Source organism: Martes martes (genome assembly GCF_963455335.1).
Source record: "Martes martes genome assembly, chromosome: 12".
Taxonomy (NCBI): domain Eukaryota; kingdom Metazoa; phylum Chordata; class Mammalia; order Carnivora; family Mustelidae; genus Martes; species Martes martes.
The window spans coordinates 3,882,354-3,901,576 of record NC_137900.1 but is presented as its reverse complement, the minus strand read 5'-3'; the positions used below and the strand labels follow the sequence as shown (position 1 = coordinate 3,901,576).

Sequence of the window (19,223 nt, the reverse complement as noted above, 5' to 3'; positions counted from 1 at the left end):
TCTTTCTCCAGGTAGCCCTCCTTCCTATGGGTACAGACGGTCAGGTCTCCCAGGCCCTCGCATACCGCATGGCGGCCTCTCAGCCTGCGGGCCCAGCCCTGTGTATCCCTCCTGCCTGGCCCCCGACTCCCCTGTTTCTCCCCCTGGGCAGATCATGGGACAGAGCTTCAGTCGAGTGTTCGGTTCCTGACATTTCTTACATTCATCATAGGCTTTAAGGTCAGTGACTCATGTAGAAGCCTCTGCTTCACCAGACTGAGGTTGGCTGACACAAGCGTACGGAGGATTGCTTTGTGGGAGAGACTAGATCTTTGTTTCAAATCTCCTTTTTTCCTCGAATGGAAAATTCATTTATGGACCTCTTTATATCAGTGATGATTTTGGATGTTCTGAGATCAAATTAGCAAGAATAAATTTAGTTGATTGTGTTTCTCTCTTCCAAGTTTAAATCGGTGTGTGGCCTTTTACCCCAGCAGAGAGCTGACTGTCCGCCATCCTGGAGAGAGGCTGTCTTGCCGCCTGCTGCGCCTGAGGCCACCCTCCTCACCTGGTCTCCGTCCTTGTCCCCGTGGCCCCTCCTTGACCATCACTCTTAGGCCTTTGTAAAGTCTTCCAGATTTCAGGATTGTCCTGGTCCCCGTTTTTAAGACAGTCTTTATGGTTGATTTTTTGTGTGTGTGTGATTGTTTATAGAAAATATACTCATTTTAGAACTTGGGAAGATTATTAAATGTGACTGTCATGAGAGGCTCTAGCACTCTGGTGGGAGGCAGGTGACCTGCTTGGCTGTGGAGATGGGCGGACACCTGAGGTTTCTGGTGCGGAGAGCCTCTCACAGTTTCAGGTCCTGAGGAGGTGGAGCTGGTTGAGGAGACAGTCAGGTGGAGGTGAGGGACTGCGGTTCACAGGGCAAGTACCTGGGGGCTTGGGGGCCAGGACACCAGTAAACAGCCTGGTCCACTCCCACTAAGAGAGTCTGTTCTACCTTCTGCATTTTAGGCTTGGGGACAGGCAGGTGTTCGGCACACTGCACAGCCCCTTTGGCTCCATGGCACGACTTCGGGTCGTGGGGGTAGGCTGAGTCGGAGGCCTCACATTTTGGAGGGGGTGGTGCATGGAGGAGCCAGGAGGAGGGGTCAGGGTTGATGGGTGCCTCTGAGGCCCTGGGCTCGGGCTTAGGTCCCGGGAGGGGAGGCAGTGAGGCCCTGTGGGTGCCCAGCGGATGACTGTTGCCAGATAGAATCAGGTATGGCAGCTCACCTCTTGAAAATCAACACTCGAAAGATGGGTGAGGGAAGTGAGAGGTTGCTTTATTCAGGAAGCTGGCAACTGGGGAAGAGGGTCGACTAATGTCTGGAAGGCCACCATCCCTGTCCAGGCCTAGCGGGAGGGTGTTGGAGGGGGAGGTGCGGGAAATGGGGACGGGGCTGCGAGTGGGGGACGCAGTGCCCAGGCCGTTGGCTCCGTGTCCATGGGACCCTTACGGACTTGCTGTCCTCTGTGGCAGGTGTTTTCGAATGTGGTGAGGCCTTGTCTCCAGGGAGTCTGGTCCTTCACTCTCAAGGCCAATGGTCTGCAAATCCAAGGAGAGAGGGTTAGTTTGCCGTGGGCGGGGACGTCGGGCGGTGAGCAGGCACTGGTAGGCGTGAGGCCAGCTCACTGCCGAGGCCGCGGGAGTGCAGCTGCCGACCCCTGGCTGTGGTGGCTGCTCGGGGCAGGGCTGGTGGTAAGCCACGGGGTTTCCCTTTCATTAGTTTTCTTTTTTCTTTGTCTTTACTTTTTGGATTTTGTTTGTTTTGCATAACTTCAGACTTGAGCAGATTGTGAGAGGAGTTCGAGGACTCTGTGGCGGTCCTTCACCCAGACTGCCGACATGCTCATTTTACTGCAGCAGTTTTTTCTTGTTCTGTCCATGTGTCCTGGCCCTTGAGTGGAAACTGTGGGCCTCTACCCCTGAGCTCTTGGGTGTGTGTTTCTAAAAACAAAGACATTGTCAAAATCAGAAAACTCCTCTTAGTACAGCTCATGTATATGTTTTTCTGAGATTTTGCCGGTTGTCCCAGGGATGTCCTGTGTCAGCAGCAGGTGACCTCAACTCGTGCTGGCATTCAGCTGCCAAGTCTCTCCTAGTCCTTGAAGCTTCCAGGCTTCCTCTGATGCGGAGCGAACACTGGCTTGTCTGCAGATAGTCCATCTTGTAGACAGCACATGAAGTAATGGGGTGGCAGCTCCAGGAAGCTGTCCATACAAACGAGCTCCCGGACACTGGCTGCTGCTTGTCTGCCCCCGACTGGACTGTTTCTCGGTCCGTGTGTACCAGTGTCTCTCTGCAGTAAGGTCTGTTCCTGCCTCTGGGCAGGTGCTCCGGCAATGTGGTGGTGGTTGTGGACTTGATGCCTGTGTCCCTTCTGGGGCAGTCAGCACTGTGACAGCAGCGGTGAGTGGGAGGATAGCAGCCAGATCTCTAGAACCATCCTTGCAAGGGGGGTAGGGTGGAGGTGGGATGCAGACCTGAGCCGAGGTTCAGTGTGGGGGTGGAACGAGTGTCCAGAATAGGGCAGTAGGCGGCCTTCCCAGTCTACAGCTGAGACAGACGGCCCTCATCCCAGAGAGCTCATGTTCTGAGCCCCAGGCTGGGTTCCGTCCTGGTGGGACTCAGGTCAGTAGGTAGATAAGGGGATGGAGGGCTTAAGCCCTGGAGCGAGACGCAGGCAGTTGGTGGTACCTGTGTCCACACCCTGGGGATCATAGCCTTCCCGGGGGCGTCGCACTGGGACCTGCCCCTGCCTGGCCTCGAAGATAGCTTCCTACTGTCTGCTTGGGTGGAGCAGTGTGGCAGGTAGCGGGGCAGGCCAGGCCGCTGCCCGTCACCGTCACTTTTGACCGTGATGCCGTGGGGATGGCCTGTGTGGTGTGGTTTAGTCCGACCTTTCCGCTCATGCGTCGCACCCTTGTGCATCCAGAAAGAGGTGAACGATGGTTTTGTGTAAATGGGACTGGAAAGCCAAACGGAGGAGATACGGGTATTCTAACCAAAAACACTGTTGTTCAGCTAAACTGACTCCTAGGAGTCTTTGCTGCTAACAAAACCAGCCTGCACCCGGGACGGCGTTTTTTTCTCATTCATCATTTTAAAAGGAACATGGGAGGGTGTGCGGGGGGAGGCATTCATGTCTTGTGGGCGTGCAGGGTGACACCGGAAGGCTGCACAGCACCAAGCACATCCTGAGCCAGTGCTGTCCATGTGCATGTGTTCGAGACAACAGCTCTCGTGTTCTGCGCGTTTCGTCACCATCCAGGTGCGGCCGATATGCAGGAAGAGGCCATACACAGACCCCAGTGTTTCCCACAGCCACTGTTGTTGGACTGGGGGCCTTGTTCACACTTGCTGTGTCTCACATCAAGCGCTGACTCAGACTGTTGTCCCTACAGCTGTATGGGTTCGGCCTTTGTCACTGTGGCCATCGACAGTTCCATGAAGTGATACTTACATGTCTGTTAAAGACACCCCGCTAACCTGAGTTTCCACAGATGCAGTGTCTACCACTCATTTGCCTGGACATTACCCGTACTTCCTCCTCACACCACGTCCTGTTCTGAGAACGTGGAAGCTCTGCCGTGGGTCCCCATCTCTGAGGTGGGGCAGGGTGGCCCCTGGCCTGGGGTTGCCAGGGCCGTGGGGCTGGGAGGTGGGATGTGCCCGTGTAGACCAGTGCCTGGCACCTGCCGAGAACTTATGGTGTTCTCTTGAGGTTTTCATTGAAAATACTTCTCCTGATCTACTGGGCAGAACCTCCTGCTTTGCCTATTCATGCACATTCCCGTGGACAAATACTGATTATTACTGACTCAGGGCTCCACACCAACTTGCTCCTGCTTTTATTGACTTAGATTTTTAGCTTGGAGAGAACTTCCTCAGCAGACAGGCCTGGGAAGAGCTTTGTGCATGTCATGGCTCTTGTGGCTGTGTTTTAATTGCCCGTCAGAGGTCACAGAGGGGTCTGTCACCCCAGGTTATTTTTAGCGACCAGCAGCAACTTGACTGAGTCATCCTTCAGGTTTGCCAGGTGCAGGGCTGGGGCCATTGGGCTCTCGGGGAGACTTGGGCTGGGGCCATGGCAGCCATGCCTTGGCTCGGTGGCCTGGGGTTGTCACGGAGGCAGGGCATGTGGCAAGGCAAGTAAGGAGGAAGACCGTGGATGCTGGTGGATCCCAGGCAGACAGCACGGATGGATGTTTCAAATTTGAAAGTCAATTTCACTCCAGCTGCTCACACCAGGGCTGCCCCCCAGAGGCCAGGGTGTCCAAGGGTTGTGGGCTCTGGTGGTGGAGTCCGTGACATCAGTTCTGGACCCTTGGGCCCCTGCCTGTCCCTTCCTCTGGTGCCCACATGCCAGGGCCCGAGCCTCTTCTGTGCACGTGTCTCACATACACTCGCTCCTCACCGGGAGCTGTGTCTTTTTTATTTGTACCTCGAGTCTGCCTCCCAGGTGTCTGGTCTTGAATTGAAATAAATAAATCGTGTAAATTAGTGCTTGAAATGTATTTTCAGGGTTTGAATACCGAAGAGAAGCCGCGTCAGAAATCCCCGAGCAGTGGCTTTGCAGCACGTGCAGATGTGCTGTGCTGTTTTAATCACTCTGAAAGCAAACATTGTGTCAAGCCCAGGTGCCTTACATGCATTTGTAGCTGGTGTCCTACAGTGCACATAGACACTGGGGGAGAACTCTTGGTGGTACCCTCCACAGCGCATGTCATCTGAGAGTCCTTAGAACCTGGACGCCAGGTTGTGCGTGTGACCAGTGACTGCTCCATCCTGACACCAGACCCTCTCTGTCCACCTGTAGGTATATGGTGCAGTGGCCTGGAGCACGGATCCTGCGTCGCCAGGAGCTGGACGCCTTCCTGGCTCAGGCGCTGTCCCCCAAACTCTATGAGCCTGACCAGCTGCAGGAGCTCAAGGTAATGGACAAGCCTCATTCCTTGTGTTGGGAAGTGTTGCTTTGGAGTTCTGTGATGAGGGCTGACCTCACCGGGCGGAGCCGCTCAGAGCGCTAGACTAGAAAACTGAGCCGCAGACTTGGGAGCCTTCAGGGCAGAGGCAGTATCCTTCCCGGTGATGGAAACGGTCAAGTCTACTTCTGTCCAATGGAGGTTTTCCCTCGTCACCAGGGGGCGTTTACTCTTATTTTCACATCAGGAAGTGAACTTGCTTGTTTCAGGTGGGGACCCTGAACCCTGGGGAGGGCTTGGTCTTCAGGATTGTCTCACATCTGGCCAGGATTCTTTCCTCATTTCGTTCTGTTGTTCCTAATAACAGCATTCATTTTCTCTAAAAAGTAGTCTTGGCCCTCCTCAATTGTAAACCCCTTTAAAAGCCACTTGAAGAACAGTGTTACACCATCATCCCTGCACCCCTTTTACTTAGCGTTTAACATCGTATTCCTTTTAATTTTTCCTTCCAGTAACTCCTTTTGTTCTTTATTGTTTTGGCAACGTTAATTTTCTCCAAGTGGTCCCCTGATTTTTCGGGGTGCTTATCTTTTCAGTGCACTTGGGTTAGTCGCTGTGTTCGCACGGCTGTACTTGCTTTCTGTAATGTCTGGGCTAAACTTTAGAAAGTTTAAGACTTTCCAGAGTTAGCTAAATCAGTGGATTTGCCTTTATTTTTAATGTACAGGGTATGTTTTTTCTTTGACATAGTTTTTTGTTTTGTTTTGTTTTTTGTTTTTGTTTTTGTTTTTTTAATATTTGATTTGTAATCCGATAATCTCTTTTGACAAATTGCCTTCACTTTTAGATCTTTTTGCCATTCTTTATGAAGGCATTCTTTCCCTGGAGGGGTGTTCGAGGCTCACTGTATAGATTTTCAGTATTCCACAGTTGGGGCCCAATCAATGTCTGGTTCCCCTGAATTATTGAGTTAAATTCAGTAATTTGGTGTTGAGTGGCCCTCGACCATGCGGAGCCCAGGTCACATTTGGTCACCCTAAGCTTCTGATGACTTCAGCACGAGCTAAATGAGACAACAAAACTTAGAACCTGCCCCAAATTATATTCTTTACTTTGCAGATCAAGCTTTTCTGTTTGTTAGACAGAAATTATTTTCATTTGTAATGTTTTCGAATTTAAGTTTTCGTTCTAGAGTATTTGGCTGGGTGTCCCCGAAAGGCTGGCCCTCAGCGCAGGCTCTCGCTCCCGTGCCCCCGGCTGGTGGTGCCATCAGCTCTGTCTTCGTCCCCAGCCTGTGCTCAGGGGTGTTGTGAATACTTTGACTAGCGTGTGCTGCCATCCCTCTACCTCTACTTCCTGTTTCTCTTATTTAGATTATTACATCAGTATTGACATCCCAGTTCTGAAAATCAGACCGCCAGGTATCAGGTATGCCCACCAAGCCTTACTCACCATCAAGTTGCTTTTCCTCAAAGTTCATCTTCTCTCCCATATCCTTTTCATTTTGGATCAACACACAGGGTGTAACTTTTGAAAGACAGCCACACTCTAAGCTTTCATTTTGGTTCTTTTGAGATCTTAGTGCTTTCATGGTTTTCTCCTGATCCTTCCTCTGAAGCCAGGTGTTTCGAGAGCTGTGTTTAGAAAGACCGATTTTATGTGCAGTGACTTGAGGCCCGCCACTATCCCTTTGGCTCTTGCTGGTCTGGAGGTTCGCCTTCCCTTCGAGGATGGCCTGCACCTCTGGTAGTTCATTCACAAGCAGCCCAGGTTCCGGAGAGCTAGAAGGGGGAAACAGCATTCATGGGGCCGGTGGGGGCTAGGTAGGTTTTTATTTATTTATTTATTTTTTAAGATTGAGGATTCTCTCAGCTATCAGATTGAGAGCTGGCAGGAATAGTCATTATTTAAATGCTACAGAAATCCCTAGGCAGAGCTGAGAGTCCCAAAATTCAGTGACAGAAAAGTAAATTTTAAACTGCTTTTTCATTTAACATTAAATTTTTTATATATATCAAAAGCAAGGATGATGCTTTTCCATGAAATGCCATTTCCCTGTTTGGGATATAGTCAACTCTTGATTTTGGTGGTTGTCTTAGGGGCCTTTGTCCAGTTTGTGGATTGCCCAGACCCTGTTTTTCTTCGCTCATTTTTGTCCATTCTATGCTTTTTAGAATAAAGAGGAGGAGAAAAGAGCAAGACCCAATTCCGACTTTGGCCTCTCGTTGGGTTTTCTGATGGGAGGTGTGGTGGGGAAAGATGTTGAAAGCGTTAATTCAGAATGACTTGGAAGAGTGCATCTTGTCTGTGCGCACTCCATCTGCCCGCCATGACCATGAACAGCTGCGTGTCCGGCATGGCTCATCGCAGACATGACAGGGATCCATGGACCTTGTTTTCCCTGCTGTATTTTTTAGGTGCTTCTCCTAGGGTACCCGCGTGAAGGTCGTGGTGAAGGTTAATCAGCACCGACCCTGTGTCTGGAGGAGACCAAGGAAAGGGTCGGGAGAAGGACATTTGTATAGGCTCAATATTTGTCCAGTTCGTCTCTCCCCTGCTCTTGACGTCCCTGTAATTGCTTTAAATTCTTGTAACAGTTTCACCTACTCAGTGCACAATATAAAAGATGGAGGAGTAGGAGCTCTAAGACCCTATCAGGGCCCTGTGGCTCCTGAAAGCATCAGGGTGTGTGCAGGTGAGCGTGGTCAGTCAAAGGAGGGGTCAGCGGCCCAGCAGAGAAATGCTGGGCGGGCAGCCTCCCCGGCATTTGGCTCTTGAGCTAATTGGACAGAGAGTGAATTCCATATTTGTATTTCCTAGAAAGTCAGGGAACTGTGTCACTTTCTCTAGTTGAGGGACTTTGGATACTGCAGATGATTTTCTCTTCCTGGGTCAGAGAGCGAGGCTGGGATACAGGTATCACAGCCTCACCCGCAAGCAGGGGCCCAGACTCCGGTGATACCAGTGACCGGTGTTAAGACCCTGAGCGCTCTGTGACTGCGTGTCCCCCTCTGTGGAGTGGAGTGCTAGGAGCAGTGTGTGTGTCGCACAGTGGTCGAGATGTAAACGAGGTAATGCACGTGAAAGTGCACACAGCGGCACGCAGTACATGTGTGTCGCGGTCCCTGTGGGTGATGCATAGTGGTTTTTGTGTAATTAGCGTATAGAGAGAGAAATAGAAAACACTCTGCGAGGTAGTTTAGAAATTGTTTGGATGAGGCAAGATCTACACGCCAGTTGAGATTCTATTTACGTTATTTGAGCAGCTTTTATTTTGGGAATTTTTTCTGTGAAGTTAGGGTAGTTGTCATTAGTAAAACTAAATGACTCGATAATCATTTTTGAAACCCATACAAATGGTTCCTTCACTGATGTTGAGTCCGTTTAGAACAGGTGGATGTGTGTGTGGGTGAGGCTGACTTCCCTACGCCTCCCGTCAGCTCCCTGGGAGAGCGCTCCACGTCTGCCCACCTGCACGCAGGGGGCTCCGTCTTCCATGTGAGGGCTGGCGTGGGAAACCAGGTGCTGGCAGCGGCTTCCCCAGAAGGCGCTGCCGGGCTGCAGGATGGCACTGGGTGATGGAGCAGCCTCCAGGCCACCCCTGGCTTCCCCTTGGCCTGCTCCATGCGAGGCCACGTTCCCAGGGTCAGCTTTCTAGAAGGCGTGTGAGACTCTCAGAGAAGAAGGGACTTTTCACTTCAAGTGAATTCTTTCTCCATTTTTCCCCTCTGTTTCTCTGTTTTCTTCTCATAAGGAAATGCTCGTGGTCCCATCCCCCAGCCCCGCCTGCCCTCAGCCCAGCACAGTGTCCGTCCCAGTGAGGCTGAAGGCTTGGAGAAGCAGCACCCAAGGCACGGGCTGGTGGGGTTGGGCTGCGAGCCGGGATAGGCTTTTCCAGGTTTGGAAAAATAAAAAAAAAAAGAGGTTGGAAAACAGCGTTAGCTGATTGTGGGATGTTGGCACCGAGCGCAAAATAACAGATGCTCATACATTCATCAATATCTGGCACGGGAATGGCCTTTTTCCTTTTTCATGCAAAGCCAGGGCACCTGCCACATTTAGGCATTGCTTAGGTGGGTGCCCCGTGAAGACTGCATTCTTGGGACACCATCACCTTCCAAAGTACATGTGCAGGGCAGGAAGACAGAAGCCAGGCAGTGAGAACTCGGTTCCGGATAATCCACAAACCAGGTCCTTCGTAAACAATCAAGAGTTGACTGTATCTGTCAGTGTTCCTTGCCCAGTGCACCAGGTGCGAGCAGAGAGGGCTGTGCGTGGGTACAGGAGGGCGGCAGCGCCAGTGGGGGGAGCCAGGAGAGATAGTCTGCATGGTCCAGACACAGTGTTTTTGTTGTTGTGTTCTCCATTTATAAGCTATCCATTTCTCCCGAAACATTCGACAGTCTCATTAATGAGTTGCTATCTAAAACATTAACGTATAAAATGATGTAAACATGAAGTATAGGTTTTAGAATGAAATTATAAGGAGTGCTTTTTAATATAACGACTTGGAAAATGCAGAATCTTACTAGAATTGCTCCTTGTTATGATCTTTCTGTTCCTCCGTTACCAGCTTGTAGAATCTGCAGTGTGACTTGTTTTCATGCGTGAGTTGTGGCCTTCCTGAGCGCTAAGGAGACTCCCAGTAATCTGTTACTGGGTCATGTGAGCTGCAACGTGGTGTCTCTGCACTTGTACAACACTCTACAGATTCCACGTTGAAATAGGCAGTTTCTTAAATGCTGATCTGTTAAGGAACATAAAACGTCTGTGTTCAGATAGCCCAGCGCTAGGGTCACTAAGAGGTAGTAACAGGTGTGCTTAGGGGGCATTTGGTGGAGGGGTGTCCACATTAACTGTGGAGAGATTTAGTCAGATGTTGTGAGAAGCAGGTACTGTGGTGCTCTTACTCCATGGAAATCACTCTTTTCCATTTTAAGATCGAGAACCTCGACCCCCGAGGCATTCAGCTGTCAGCTCTCTTCATGAGTGGTGTGGACATGGCCCTGTTTGCAAACGACGCGTGTGGCCAGCCGGTGCCCTGGGAGCACTGCTGCCCTTGGATGTATTTTGACGGGAAGCTCTTCCAGTCCAAACTCCTCAAAGCAAGCCGGGAAAAGACCCCACTCATCGACCTCTGTGATGGTCAGGTCAGTGCAGGAGCAGCGGGGGGCAGGGAGGAGCGGCTGGCCACCTCGGAGTGGGATGCGGGAACGTGTGCTGGCTAGTGAGCCTGGGCCTGGCCCCACGTGTGCACAAGTGTTCGTGCCGGCTGCGGGTGCCGAGCTGCACTCACCTGAGCGCTAAGTCACCACACACTGAAGCTTGCTCCTGGGGGACAGATGGGGCTGGGTTCCTCCCGGCGTCTGGCCACACCTTTCTCAGCAGCTCAGTACCCTGCCTTGTTTTGTGTGTTTCTGGCACGACATCTCGATGGACATACATTATTCACTTACTCACATTGTCCTCGTGGCCAGCAGCACGGTAACAGCCTGAACATGCACGTGGCACACTGGCTTTCTCCACAAGGCGCATCCCACAGCCTGGCACTTAGGGACACGAGCCAGCACCCGGCACGATGCTCAGGCCCATTTCCAACAGCAGAGTCACCCACAGAAACATGAAAACGTGGCACTAAGTAGATGGTGAACAGGACACTTGTTTACAGTGTAAAGTCTGAAACAGGACGGCAGAGCCTCGGCAGCGACTCCCACCTCGCCCCACGCTGCACGGGTCTGCGGAGCGCCGCGAGAATGCCATGAGCACTTACATGGGGTTACAGGATACATTTCAGCAATAGGTGACTCCACAGACGTGCAGCCCCTGAATGTGGAGGGACCATGCTTGTTGGAAATCCTGGTGAAGTCAGCCGTCAGGTGATCTTGTCCCATTGCGTGAAAGAGCCTCACATTTGCTTCAGGCTTCTAACTACATGCTCTCCCTGAGCTGCTGTGGCTCCCAAGTCAGGCTCAGTCTAAAGACGGATTGATGGGATACATGGGTTTTCAGATTCTCGGATTAAGAATTAGTGTCGTTTTATGTCTTTTCATATTTATTAACAAAAGACACTCCAGGTGAACGTTGTAGGTGTTTTCTCACAGTGGATTTGATGCACACGGGCAGTGTGCTGTGCATCTGTGCGGGTAGCTGTCGCCTTCTGTGTCACGCGCAGCACACGCCGGGCCAAGCGCTCGGTCCGCAGACATCGTCTGCACTGTTTGGACTCAACCACTGGTTTCCAGGACCAAAACTACACTTTCAGTTAAGAACTCCTATAGGAAATGGTTCTCACCTGGAGATGAGCCAGCAAAGCTGGGGTTTAAGTTTTTAAGTTGATGTTTGTCTGGGGTTGAGGTCATGGGAGTGAGAGGGATCTATTCGTTGTTTGCGTTTTCCGTCTTGCTTGCCTTCTGTACCAAGCATGGCTCCGCAGACCAGGACTGTGACTTGGGAGGAAGTGTGGAGATGCATCCTAGCCGTCAGTGTGTCTCACTTTGTCGTGTCCATTCCAACTCGAGCAAAGCCTCGTGAACCACGTTTTCACATGCCGGCACTTGACTTGCAGGCCGAGCAAGCTGCCAAGGTAGAGAAGATGCGGCAGAGCATCCTGGAAGGGCTGAACCTCTCCCGGCAGAGCCACCCACTTCCCTTCCCGCCACCCACGGCGCTGCCCTTCTACCCTGCCTCCGTGTACCCCCGGCACTTCGGGCCCGTCCCCCCAGCTCAGGGCCGAGGGCGGGGCTTTGCAGGTGAGTGTGCAGGCACTGTCGGGAGGGACTGGCGGTGTGAGGGGACAGGCACACATGCCACGGGCACCCTGTGTAGCCCTGGTCCACATCTTGCTGCACTGGGACCTTGTAATTAATCATCAGGCTTACGATGACGTTTGCAGCATCAGCTTTTCAGGATAGACAGGGTGCAGACTCGACTCCCGAAGCCGTGATGGGGAAGGGAGAGAGGGAGATACAGAGGCTGCTGGAGAGACTAGGTGTTAACAGTTGGTCGGCTCAAGTCTGGGGGCCAGAGGAGTCCTCTCTGCCAAGGCCACCCCCACCACCCCCCAGGCCAGAGGCTGAGCCCCCATGGTTGACACTTCAGAGTTGTTCATTGCTGGCAAGAGGGGCTGGGAGACCCCTCCCTGGCAGCTGATGGTACGGAAGCAGCAGCTGAAGGAGACAGGGTCACTCTGCCCAGAGGCCCATCGGTGGCTCCCTCCGAACCCGCTCCTCATGGCTTCTCCGTCTCTCTCCACCCGGGTCCCACAGGAGTCTGTGGCTTTGGAGGCCCCTATGGGGAGACTGTAGCGACAGGCGCTTACCGTGCCTTCCGAGTGGCAACGGCAGCGGGACACTGCGGAGCCTTCTCCGGCGGTGACAGCAGCAGGACTAGCAAGTCGCAGGGTGGTAATTATGCCGTGCCTTCTCCTAGAGCTTCGCTGCCCCACCTGGTCCCCCTCTGCTGTCCTGGCCCAACACTGCATCCTTTCTGCTAGGCCCCCTCCCAGCCCCGTCTGCCCCCAGGTCTCGGCCTGGCAGTGGGGCCATCGGGTGTCCACGCGGCCATGTGTGCCTGGCCCCAGTGTCACCTCCTGTGCTGGGACAGGCTGCCTGGCGGTGCCCGTTGGTGGGCTACTCCCCTGACGAGAGGGGATGAGCTGGCGTAGAAGGTTCTGAGGTTGTAGCAGAACTCCTGGCACACAAACGTTCCACAGACTGTTCCCGTAGGAAACGTTTTTAAAGCAAGTTCTAGTAACCACGTACATAGATACACTTATTTTAAATTCCCTTTGCTTCTCTTCTTGTATGTGTTAGCCTTACAAGAGAGAAAAAAGTCTTAACATTTAGTTTTGAAAGAATGTCTTATGATTTTGCTGTAATTAGAGTCTGTGACTCGTAGCTGTGTCACATGTCCTGTATTTTGGGACTGCAGAGTTAGGCCCGGCCATCCCATCCACGTCACAGGGCCCTTCAGATACATTTTCAAATAACTTCAGGATAGGCAAGTCTTCCTCTCCCGCCCAGGAATGTTTTTCCAGCTCAGCTCCTTGGGGCTGGAGGGAAACCTCTTCTGGAGCAGTAAAGACTCGCAGGCCAGCGCAGACCCCATCCCCCAACCCCCAGAGGGGCTCTGGGGCCATTTCTCCCCCTCACCAACCCTGCATGCCCCTCTCCTGCCTCCCACCGGCGCTTTTCTTCCTGCCCACGCCATGCAACGTGCAGTGACGCGTGCTCGGTGCTTCGCCACTGGCTTCAGCTCCTTGCACCCCTTGTCTGGACACTCACATCAGTGTGCAGTTGGGATACAGCTCTGGGTGGGGTGGTGGCTGTGGACACTGTGAGGTCAGAAGTAGTTCTTGGGCTGAAATGGCAAGAGGAACCTGTTTCCTGACTACTCCCAAATTGTGTCTGAGCTCAGCTCTGCTGTCCAGCGAAGTGACCGGCAGCCACCGTGCTCTTGAGCGCTTGACCTGTGCTTGTCCAATCTGAGCTGGGCCCGAAACACAAAACACACATCCAGTTTTAGACCTCATGTGGAAAAAGGAATACAAGATAGCTAATTAATAGTTTTTATATTGGTTACATGTTGAAATAATAGTGTTTTGATATATTGGGTCAAATAAAACATATTATCAAAACCTATTTCATCTGTTGTTGTATTTTTTCAGTGTGGCTATTAGGAACATGAGGCTTGTCATAGATGTGCTTGCTGGGCAGTGCTGGCTGGCAGCTAGTTGTCGTGTTGAAAATCTGGATCATAGAGAGTGGATTAGGGTCCGTTCCATCTGCCAGGAAATCAGAAGCTTGAGTTTCTGTTTGGTTTTTATCAGAAGTTTTGCTCTCAGTTAACTGAGAATTTTCTTTCTTTAGTCAGAAAACCTTAGAAAATGCAGGCTATACACAGCTAATAGAAGTTAGTGAATACAGTGGATGTTTGTGACCCCACATGAGGGAATTCTGATTTAACAGTACAGTGAGAACTAAAGCCGCATTCCCTGGTTAGCTTCCGTAATGTTTGGTGAAGGCGGGAACCCTGGAAGCAGTTACTCGAAGAGAAAACGCTCCGAGTTTGCAGGTGACCACCTCTGCAGTGGAGGCAGCGCGCGGGGACCGCCCGGCGGCAGCGGTTTACTGAGCCTATTTCAGTCTAAAAGCCTCGCACAGTTTGCATCTGTAACTCCTTTTAATTGTTAGTTCTGTGTAGCCAGCACGTTTGCTTACTCTCAGGTGTATTTTTAACAGCAGCTAAAACCATTAAAATCAAATGATGGGTGCATTAATACTTTATGTCATAAATAAGTCTTCCCAAAGCAAGGGAAGGGGCCTTTCTCTGAAATATAAGCCACAGTTGAAAAGAAAGTGCTTGCTTGTTCCTTTTTGCAATTTTTAATTATGTGATTGTTAAGATTTGTTCTATTTTTTATGCAGGACTGCAGCCTATACCTTCTCAGGGAGGGAAGCTAGAAATAGCCGGCACTGTGGTCGGCCACTGGGCTGGGAGCAGACGGGGCCGCGGGGGCCGAGGGCCTTTCCCCCTGCAGGTGGTTTCTGTTGGAGGACCAGCACGGGGGTAAGTTCTGAAAGTGTATTTGTATTAATAGAAAACAGCCTCTTCCTTCTTTCTTCTCTCTCTCTTTTTTTTTTTTTTAAGATTTTACTTATTCACTTGACAGATAAAGATCACAAGTAGGCAGAGCAGCAGGCAGAGAGGGGGGGGAAGCAGGCTCCCTGCTGAGCAGAGAGCCCGATGCGGGCCTCAATCCCAGGACCCTGAGACCATGACCCGAGCCGAAGGCAGAGACTCAATCACTGAGCCACCCAGGCGCCCCTAGCCTCTTCTTTCAATTATTAGGACTTTCCTAGGAACATTTTTATATCATTAGATACATCTTCATTGATGTCACTGTTTGTGGTTACATAGGATTCCATTATATATGGTATTAGGTAGTTCTTTCAACCATTATTAAGTAATTATCAACACATTATTTAATTAACCATTTTTTAGTATTTAAAAAGTAGCATTTTTGAAGTGTATGGTTTTTCAAATCGAATACACTGGATATGGACCCAAACAATTGATATCTTGGAATGTTAGAATTAGTCTGTGGTATGACCGTGATTTACTAGACAGTGCTGCTGCGGGAGAGCGACATTATTGTACACGTGTCAGCTGTCTTCAGCAGACTCAAGCCTGTGTGCTTCTGTCATCTTCTCTTTGTTCAGGCGTCCAAGGGGAGTGATTTCCACCCCGGTGATCAGAACGTTTGGAAGAGGTGGACGGTACTACGGCAGAGGCTATAAAAACCAGGGTGTGATTCAGGTAATCCGCAGCGAGGGGCGGTGGCGCACTCTGAGGGCCCGGGCTTCCGGGCTAGTCCTTCGGAGCCTGCGTCCAGACCGGCGGCGGGGGGGGGGGGGGGGGGGGAGGTGCCGGTGGGGGGGTTCTGCAGCTGTTGAGCGCATGAGGTGCCTGCGGGCTGTGACTCTTCAGCCCAGTTGGGCCGGCGGCGGTGGCCACAGTGCTGAGGAGTATGGTCTCCTAGTCACAGCTGCATGGGGAACATTCCTAGGGTGTTAGCGGCCGTTTATGTTATAAAACGTTGTTTAGGTAAATAGCAGCTAGGTTTTAAAAAGAAAACTGGTATCTTTTTCTTCTCCTGGACCATCTTGACTAGCTCTTCCCTGAGAGGCTCAGCCTTTGAGGGGACAGGGTCATGAACATGTCTCCAGGAAAGAGCTGGGGTTTCTTCCTGCTTTGGATACTACCACTTTAGAACCTAGATCCTGATGAATTTCCTGTTGAGAAGGATCTTTTAGAAATGCCAGTCAGCCTACTTCTCGAGTTACGGCATTTCATCAAAGTGTGCTTTTCTGTCCATGCTGTGCACGCAAACCTCAGGACTCTCCAGTGACTCGTGTACCAATAATCACACGCGGAAATTTAATTGGCCAAGAGAAACTAAAACGCCTGCCTTTACCGGCTGACCTCAGCATCGTAAAAACTTCTCTTTGTTTTTTTCTAAGATTCATTTTATTTTGGGGGAGAGGGGCAGAGAGAGAATCTCAAGCAGACTCCCTGCCGAGCACAGAGCCCAACACGAGGCTTGATCTCGAGACGCTGAGATTATGACCTGAGCTGAAACCAAAATGCCCAACCAACTGCACCAACAGGAATTTCTGTTTTGATTAAATACATTTAGCAAGTCAGATACAAAGGCGGCCCCTCCCTAGAAGCAGGGTCCAGGCAGCCCATCTGCCGTGCAGTGTCCCCCGGGGTGGGGAGTGTGCTCCGCTCACTTTGGCCCCCCCAGGTCCACCCCAACCTTCCTCTGTCTTCAGAGACACCCTTCTGAGTGGAAAGCACTCAGCCTCTGAACAGGTTTACGAGAGGGAGGGGAACCTGGCCTTGCTGTGCTCCAACCCAGAGCCTGTCCTGTGCAGAGAGCCCTCATGGAGCCTTCAGCCCTACTGGTTATGGGGCTTTTGATATAAAACACAGACACCAGAGCCAGCACAAGACAGCTGTGTGGCATAGCCTCTTCCTTGTCTCCATGGTGTGCTGAATCCGCCAGCTTCCCTCCCTCCCTGCCTATTTCCTTCACTTTTTGAAGGAGGGACGATGCAGTGTGTCACCCACAGACTCTGCGTCTGGCCGGGTGTGTTCTGAGGGGCTGGCTCCCCATGACCCGACCTCCTCTTCTTGCATCCTGGTAGTGGATCTGGGTGCTGTGCCAGTCATGGGTCTCTGTCCCTGTGACAAGACTGAGGTGGACACATGCACTTCTGTCAGGGGCACACATGTCTGCTTGTTAGGACCTATTGTACTGATGCGCCACTGACCGGATCCATTCATTCACTGGAAATTGCAAAAGGAAGATGTTCTCACTCCATCATTTCTTTTTTCATTGTTTATTGGGGAATTTGTATAAAGAGATGCTTCTTCCCCTTGCCTCCTATTTGGTACCTGATTATGACAGTCCTGGCAGGACAGACACGTTGCCTGCCTTGGCCATGGGCCTTTGGTATGGCATCTGGTCCGTGGTGGCTTCCTTTGAGGGCATCACCTGGCCCAGCACCACATTTCTTTAGTTACTTGGGCTCTTTAGTGGGAAATGGCATTTCAAGACCACTGTCTGGGTGCCCATGGACCCTGATGCCATGGCTCGGTCACTGTTCCTCACCTAGACACACAGTCCTGTTTGTTCGTGCAGAAACACACAAGTGACATGCCTGCTTTTTATTGTTTTGGTGTTTTTTTTTTTTTTTTGAGATACAATCCTCCTGAATTCACACTGTTTCTTATTTATTTATTTATTTATTTATTTATTTATTAAAGATTTTATTTATTTGACAGAGATCACAAGTAGGCAGAGAGGCGGGCAGAGAGAGGAGAAAGCAGGCTCCCCGCCGTGCAGAGAGCGTGATGTGCGGCTCGATCCCAGGACCCTGAGATCATGACCTGAGCCCAAGGCAGAGGCCTTAACCCACTGAGCCACCCAGGCGCCCCACACTGTTTCTAATATAAACCGAGGGCGTTTGCTTACAGGACTTGTGTTGAATCTCTCATGTTACATCTGCATGTGGATCTCTGTCTCTCCTCACACCAAGTCACTGTTTCTGGGCTTTTCCTGTGAACAGAGCTAGAAGAAGGACGTGTACTCATATGTATCATGCCCACAGACACGCACACACCTACGCTGCCATGCATTCCGGTATAACGTGCACACACAGACACACACATGTGTATGCCATTGCTTTTCTTCAGTAAAATACTTCCAGGCTTTATATGGACTCTTCTGATTCAAATTTAAGACCTTGGGAATTTGACCTAAACTTTACTGTTGGTATCGGTATGTCTCTTCTTCCACCCCGAGAACCCAGGGTTGATAAGTTAGATGGCCTTGGACTTGTCACTGATTTTGTCTCAGCTGTGTGCACAGTGCCTCAGTCCCCCAGCTCTCGCATTTCTGATGGTAGCTGGGCTGTTACCGACTAGGTCATCCCAGCACACAGTCTTGACTTGCCACCCTACCTGTGCCTCATTTGCCCAGCTTCTGTGGAAGCGTGTCCTCTGCCTGCGAGCATTGTCCCTCGAGGCTCTCCTCAGCAGACCCCAGAGGGGACCCCATGGAGATGAGGGGACGTTTGAAAGCACTTTGCTTTCCTAACAGTTGAAAGCAGTGGTTCTTACCTCCCACTCAGGTGTCTCATGGATGTTCTCTCATTTTCTTCTTTCATAAAGCTTTGCGTTGAAGACTGACAGTAAAAGAATCGTCTTTCCCTTGGAAGTTGTTCGCGGTTTTGGTGCAAAGGCCCAAACTGTTTTTGTTGCTCTGCCAAGCTTTAGTGATGCGGCCCCATTGCTGGTCGTTCTGGGTTGGTGTGCTCCGCATACACCATGCTCTTTTCCAAACGGGGTTTCAGATCGTGTCTTACATCAGAAAGTTTTCTTGGATTCCTGTTTTTTCATTTCTGTTGTTTCTCCTTGCTTGGTTTTCATCTCTGGCGCTCCGACTGAGCTTGTCCTGGGTCCGTTGTCAGCGTTTGGCATGTTCTCCACTCCCTTTGAGGTCTTCTTTTGAGACAGAACTCACCTGCTTCAGGTGGACAGTGCAATCTGTTCTTACTGTTGTGCAGCAACATTGCTGATTCCAGAACATTCACCCAAGAAGAAACCCCTTACAAAGCCACCTCCCAGCCCCTGACGGCCACGGATCTGGTTTCCATGGCTGTGGCCTTGCTCTGTGTGCGTGTTATGGTGCGCACCAGCTCGTCTCTCCCTTCTGTCGCTTCCCGATGCTCCACCGTGGGGATGGGACACATTTTGTGTACCCGTTTACCAGCTGATGGACATGGAGGCTGTTACCCAGCTTTATTGAGATGTAATCAGCGTGTAGCATTGTATCAGTCACAGGCGGACAGAGTGCGATTTTATGCTTGTATATACTGCACAGTGGTCACCACAGTAAGTCTAGGTAACCTGCATTACCTCAGATAGTTACAAAAATGGATTTTCTTGTGATGAGAACTTTTGAGATCCCTCTTAGCAGCTTTCAGATACGCAGCAGTATAATTCATTACAGGCCTTGCCTTCACGTGTTTGTGCGGATACACATTTCATTCCTCTGGGAGTGAATTCCTGGGTGCCGTGGTCGTTCTGCATTCATGCCCTTGAGGAACAGCTAGACTCCACACCGGCTGCCTGGTTTTCCCCTCCCGCCCGTGGTGCGTGAGGCTGTGGATTTCCCTGCACCCTCGCCAGCTCCTCTTACT

General features: G+C 51.2%; 1 protein-coding gene across 3 annotated transcripts in view; it reads left to right on the top strand.

The window, feature by feature from the left end:
* The window catches only part of FAM120A (family with sequence similarity 120 member A), a 96,793-nt gene that overhangs the window by 73,334 nt on the left and 4,236 nt on the right, over positions 1-19,223 (top strand). The window contains exons 12-17 of one of the 3 annotated variants that reach the window (XM_080819158.1): positions 4,848-4,962; positions 9,894-10,103; positions 11,519-11,702; positions 12,219-12,353; positions 14,379-14,520; positions 15,174-15,270. In XM_080819158.1, coding sequence (XP_080675284.1) covers positions 4,848-4,962; positions 9,894-10,103; positions 11,519-11,702; positions 12,219-12,353; positions 14,379-14,520; positions 15,174-15,270 — 883 coding nt within the window. Of the gene's footprint in view, positions 1-4,847; positions 4,963-9,893; positions 10,104-11,518; positions 11,703-12,218; positions 12,357-14,378; positions 14,521-15,173; positions 15,271-19,223 lie in introns of all 3 variants that reach the window. The other 2 variants (XM_080819157.1, XM_080819159.1) reach the window with 2 other exon arrangements.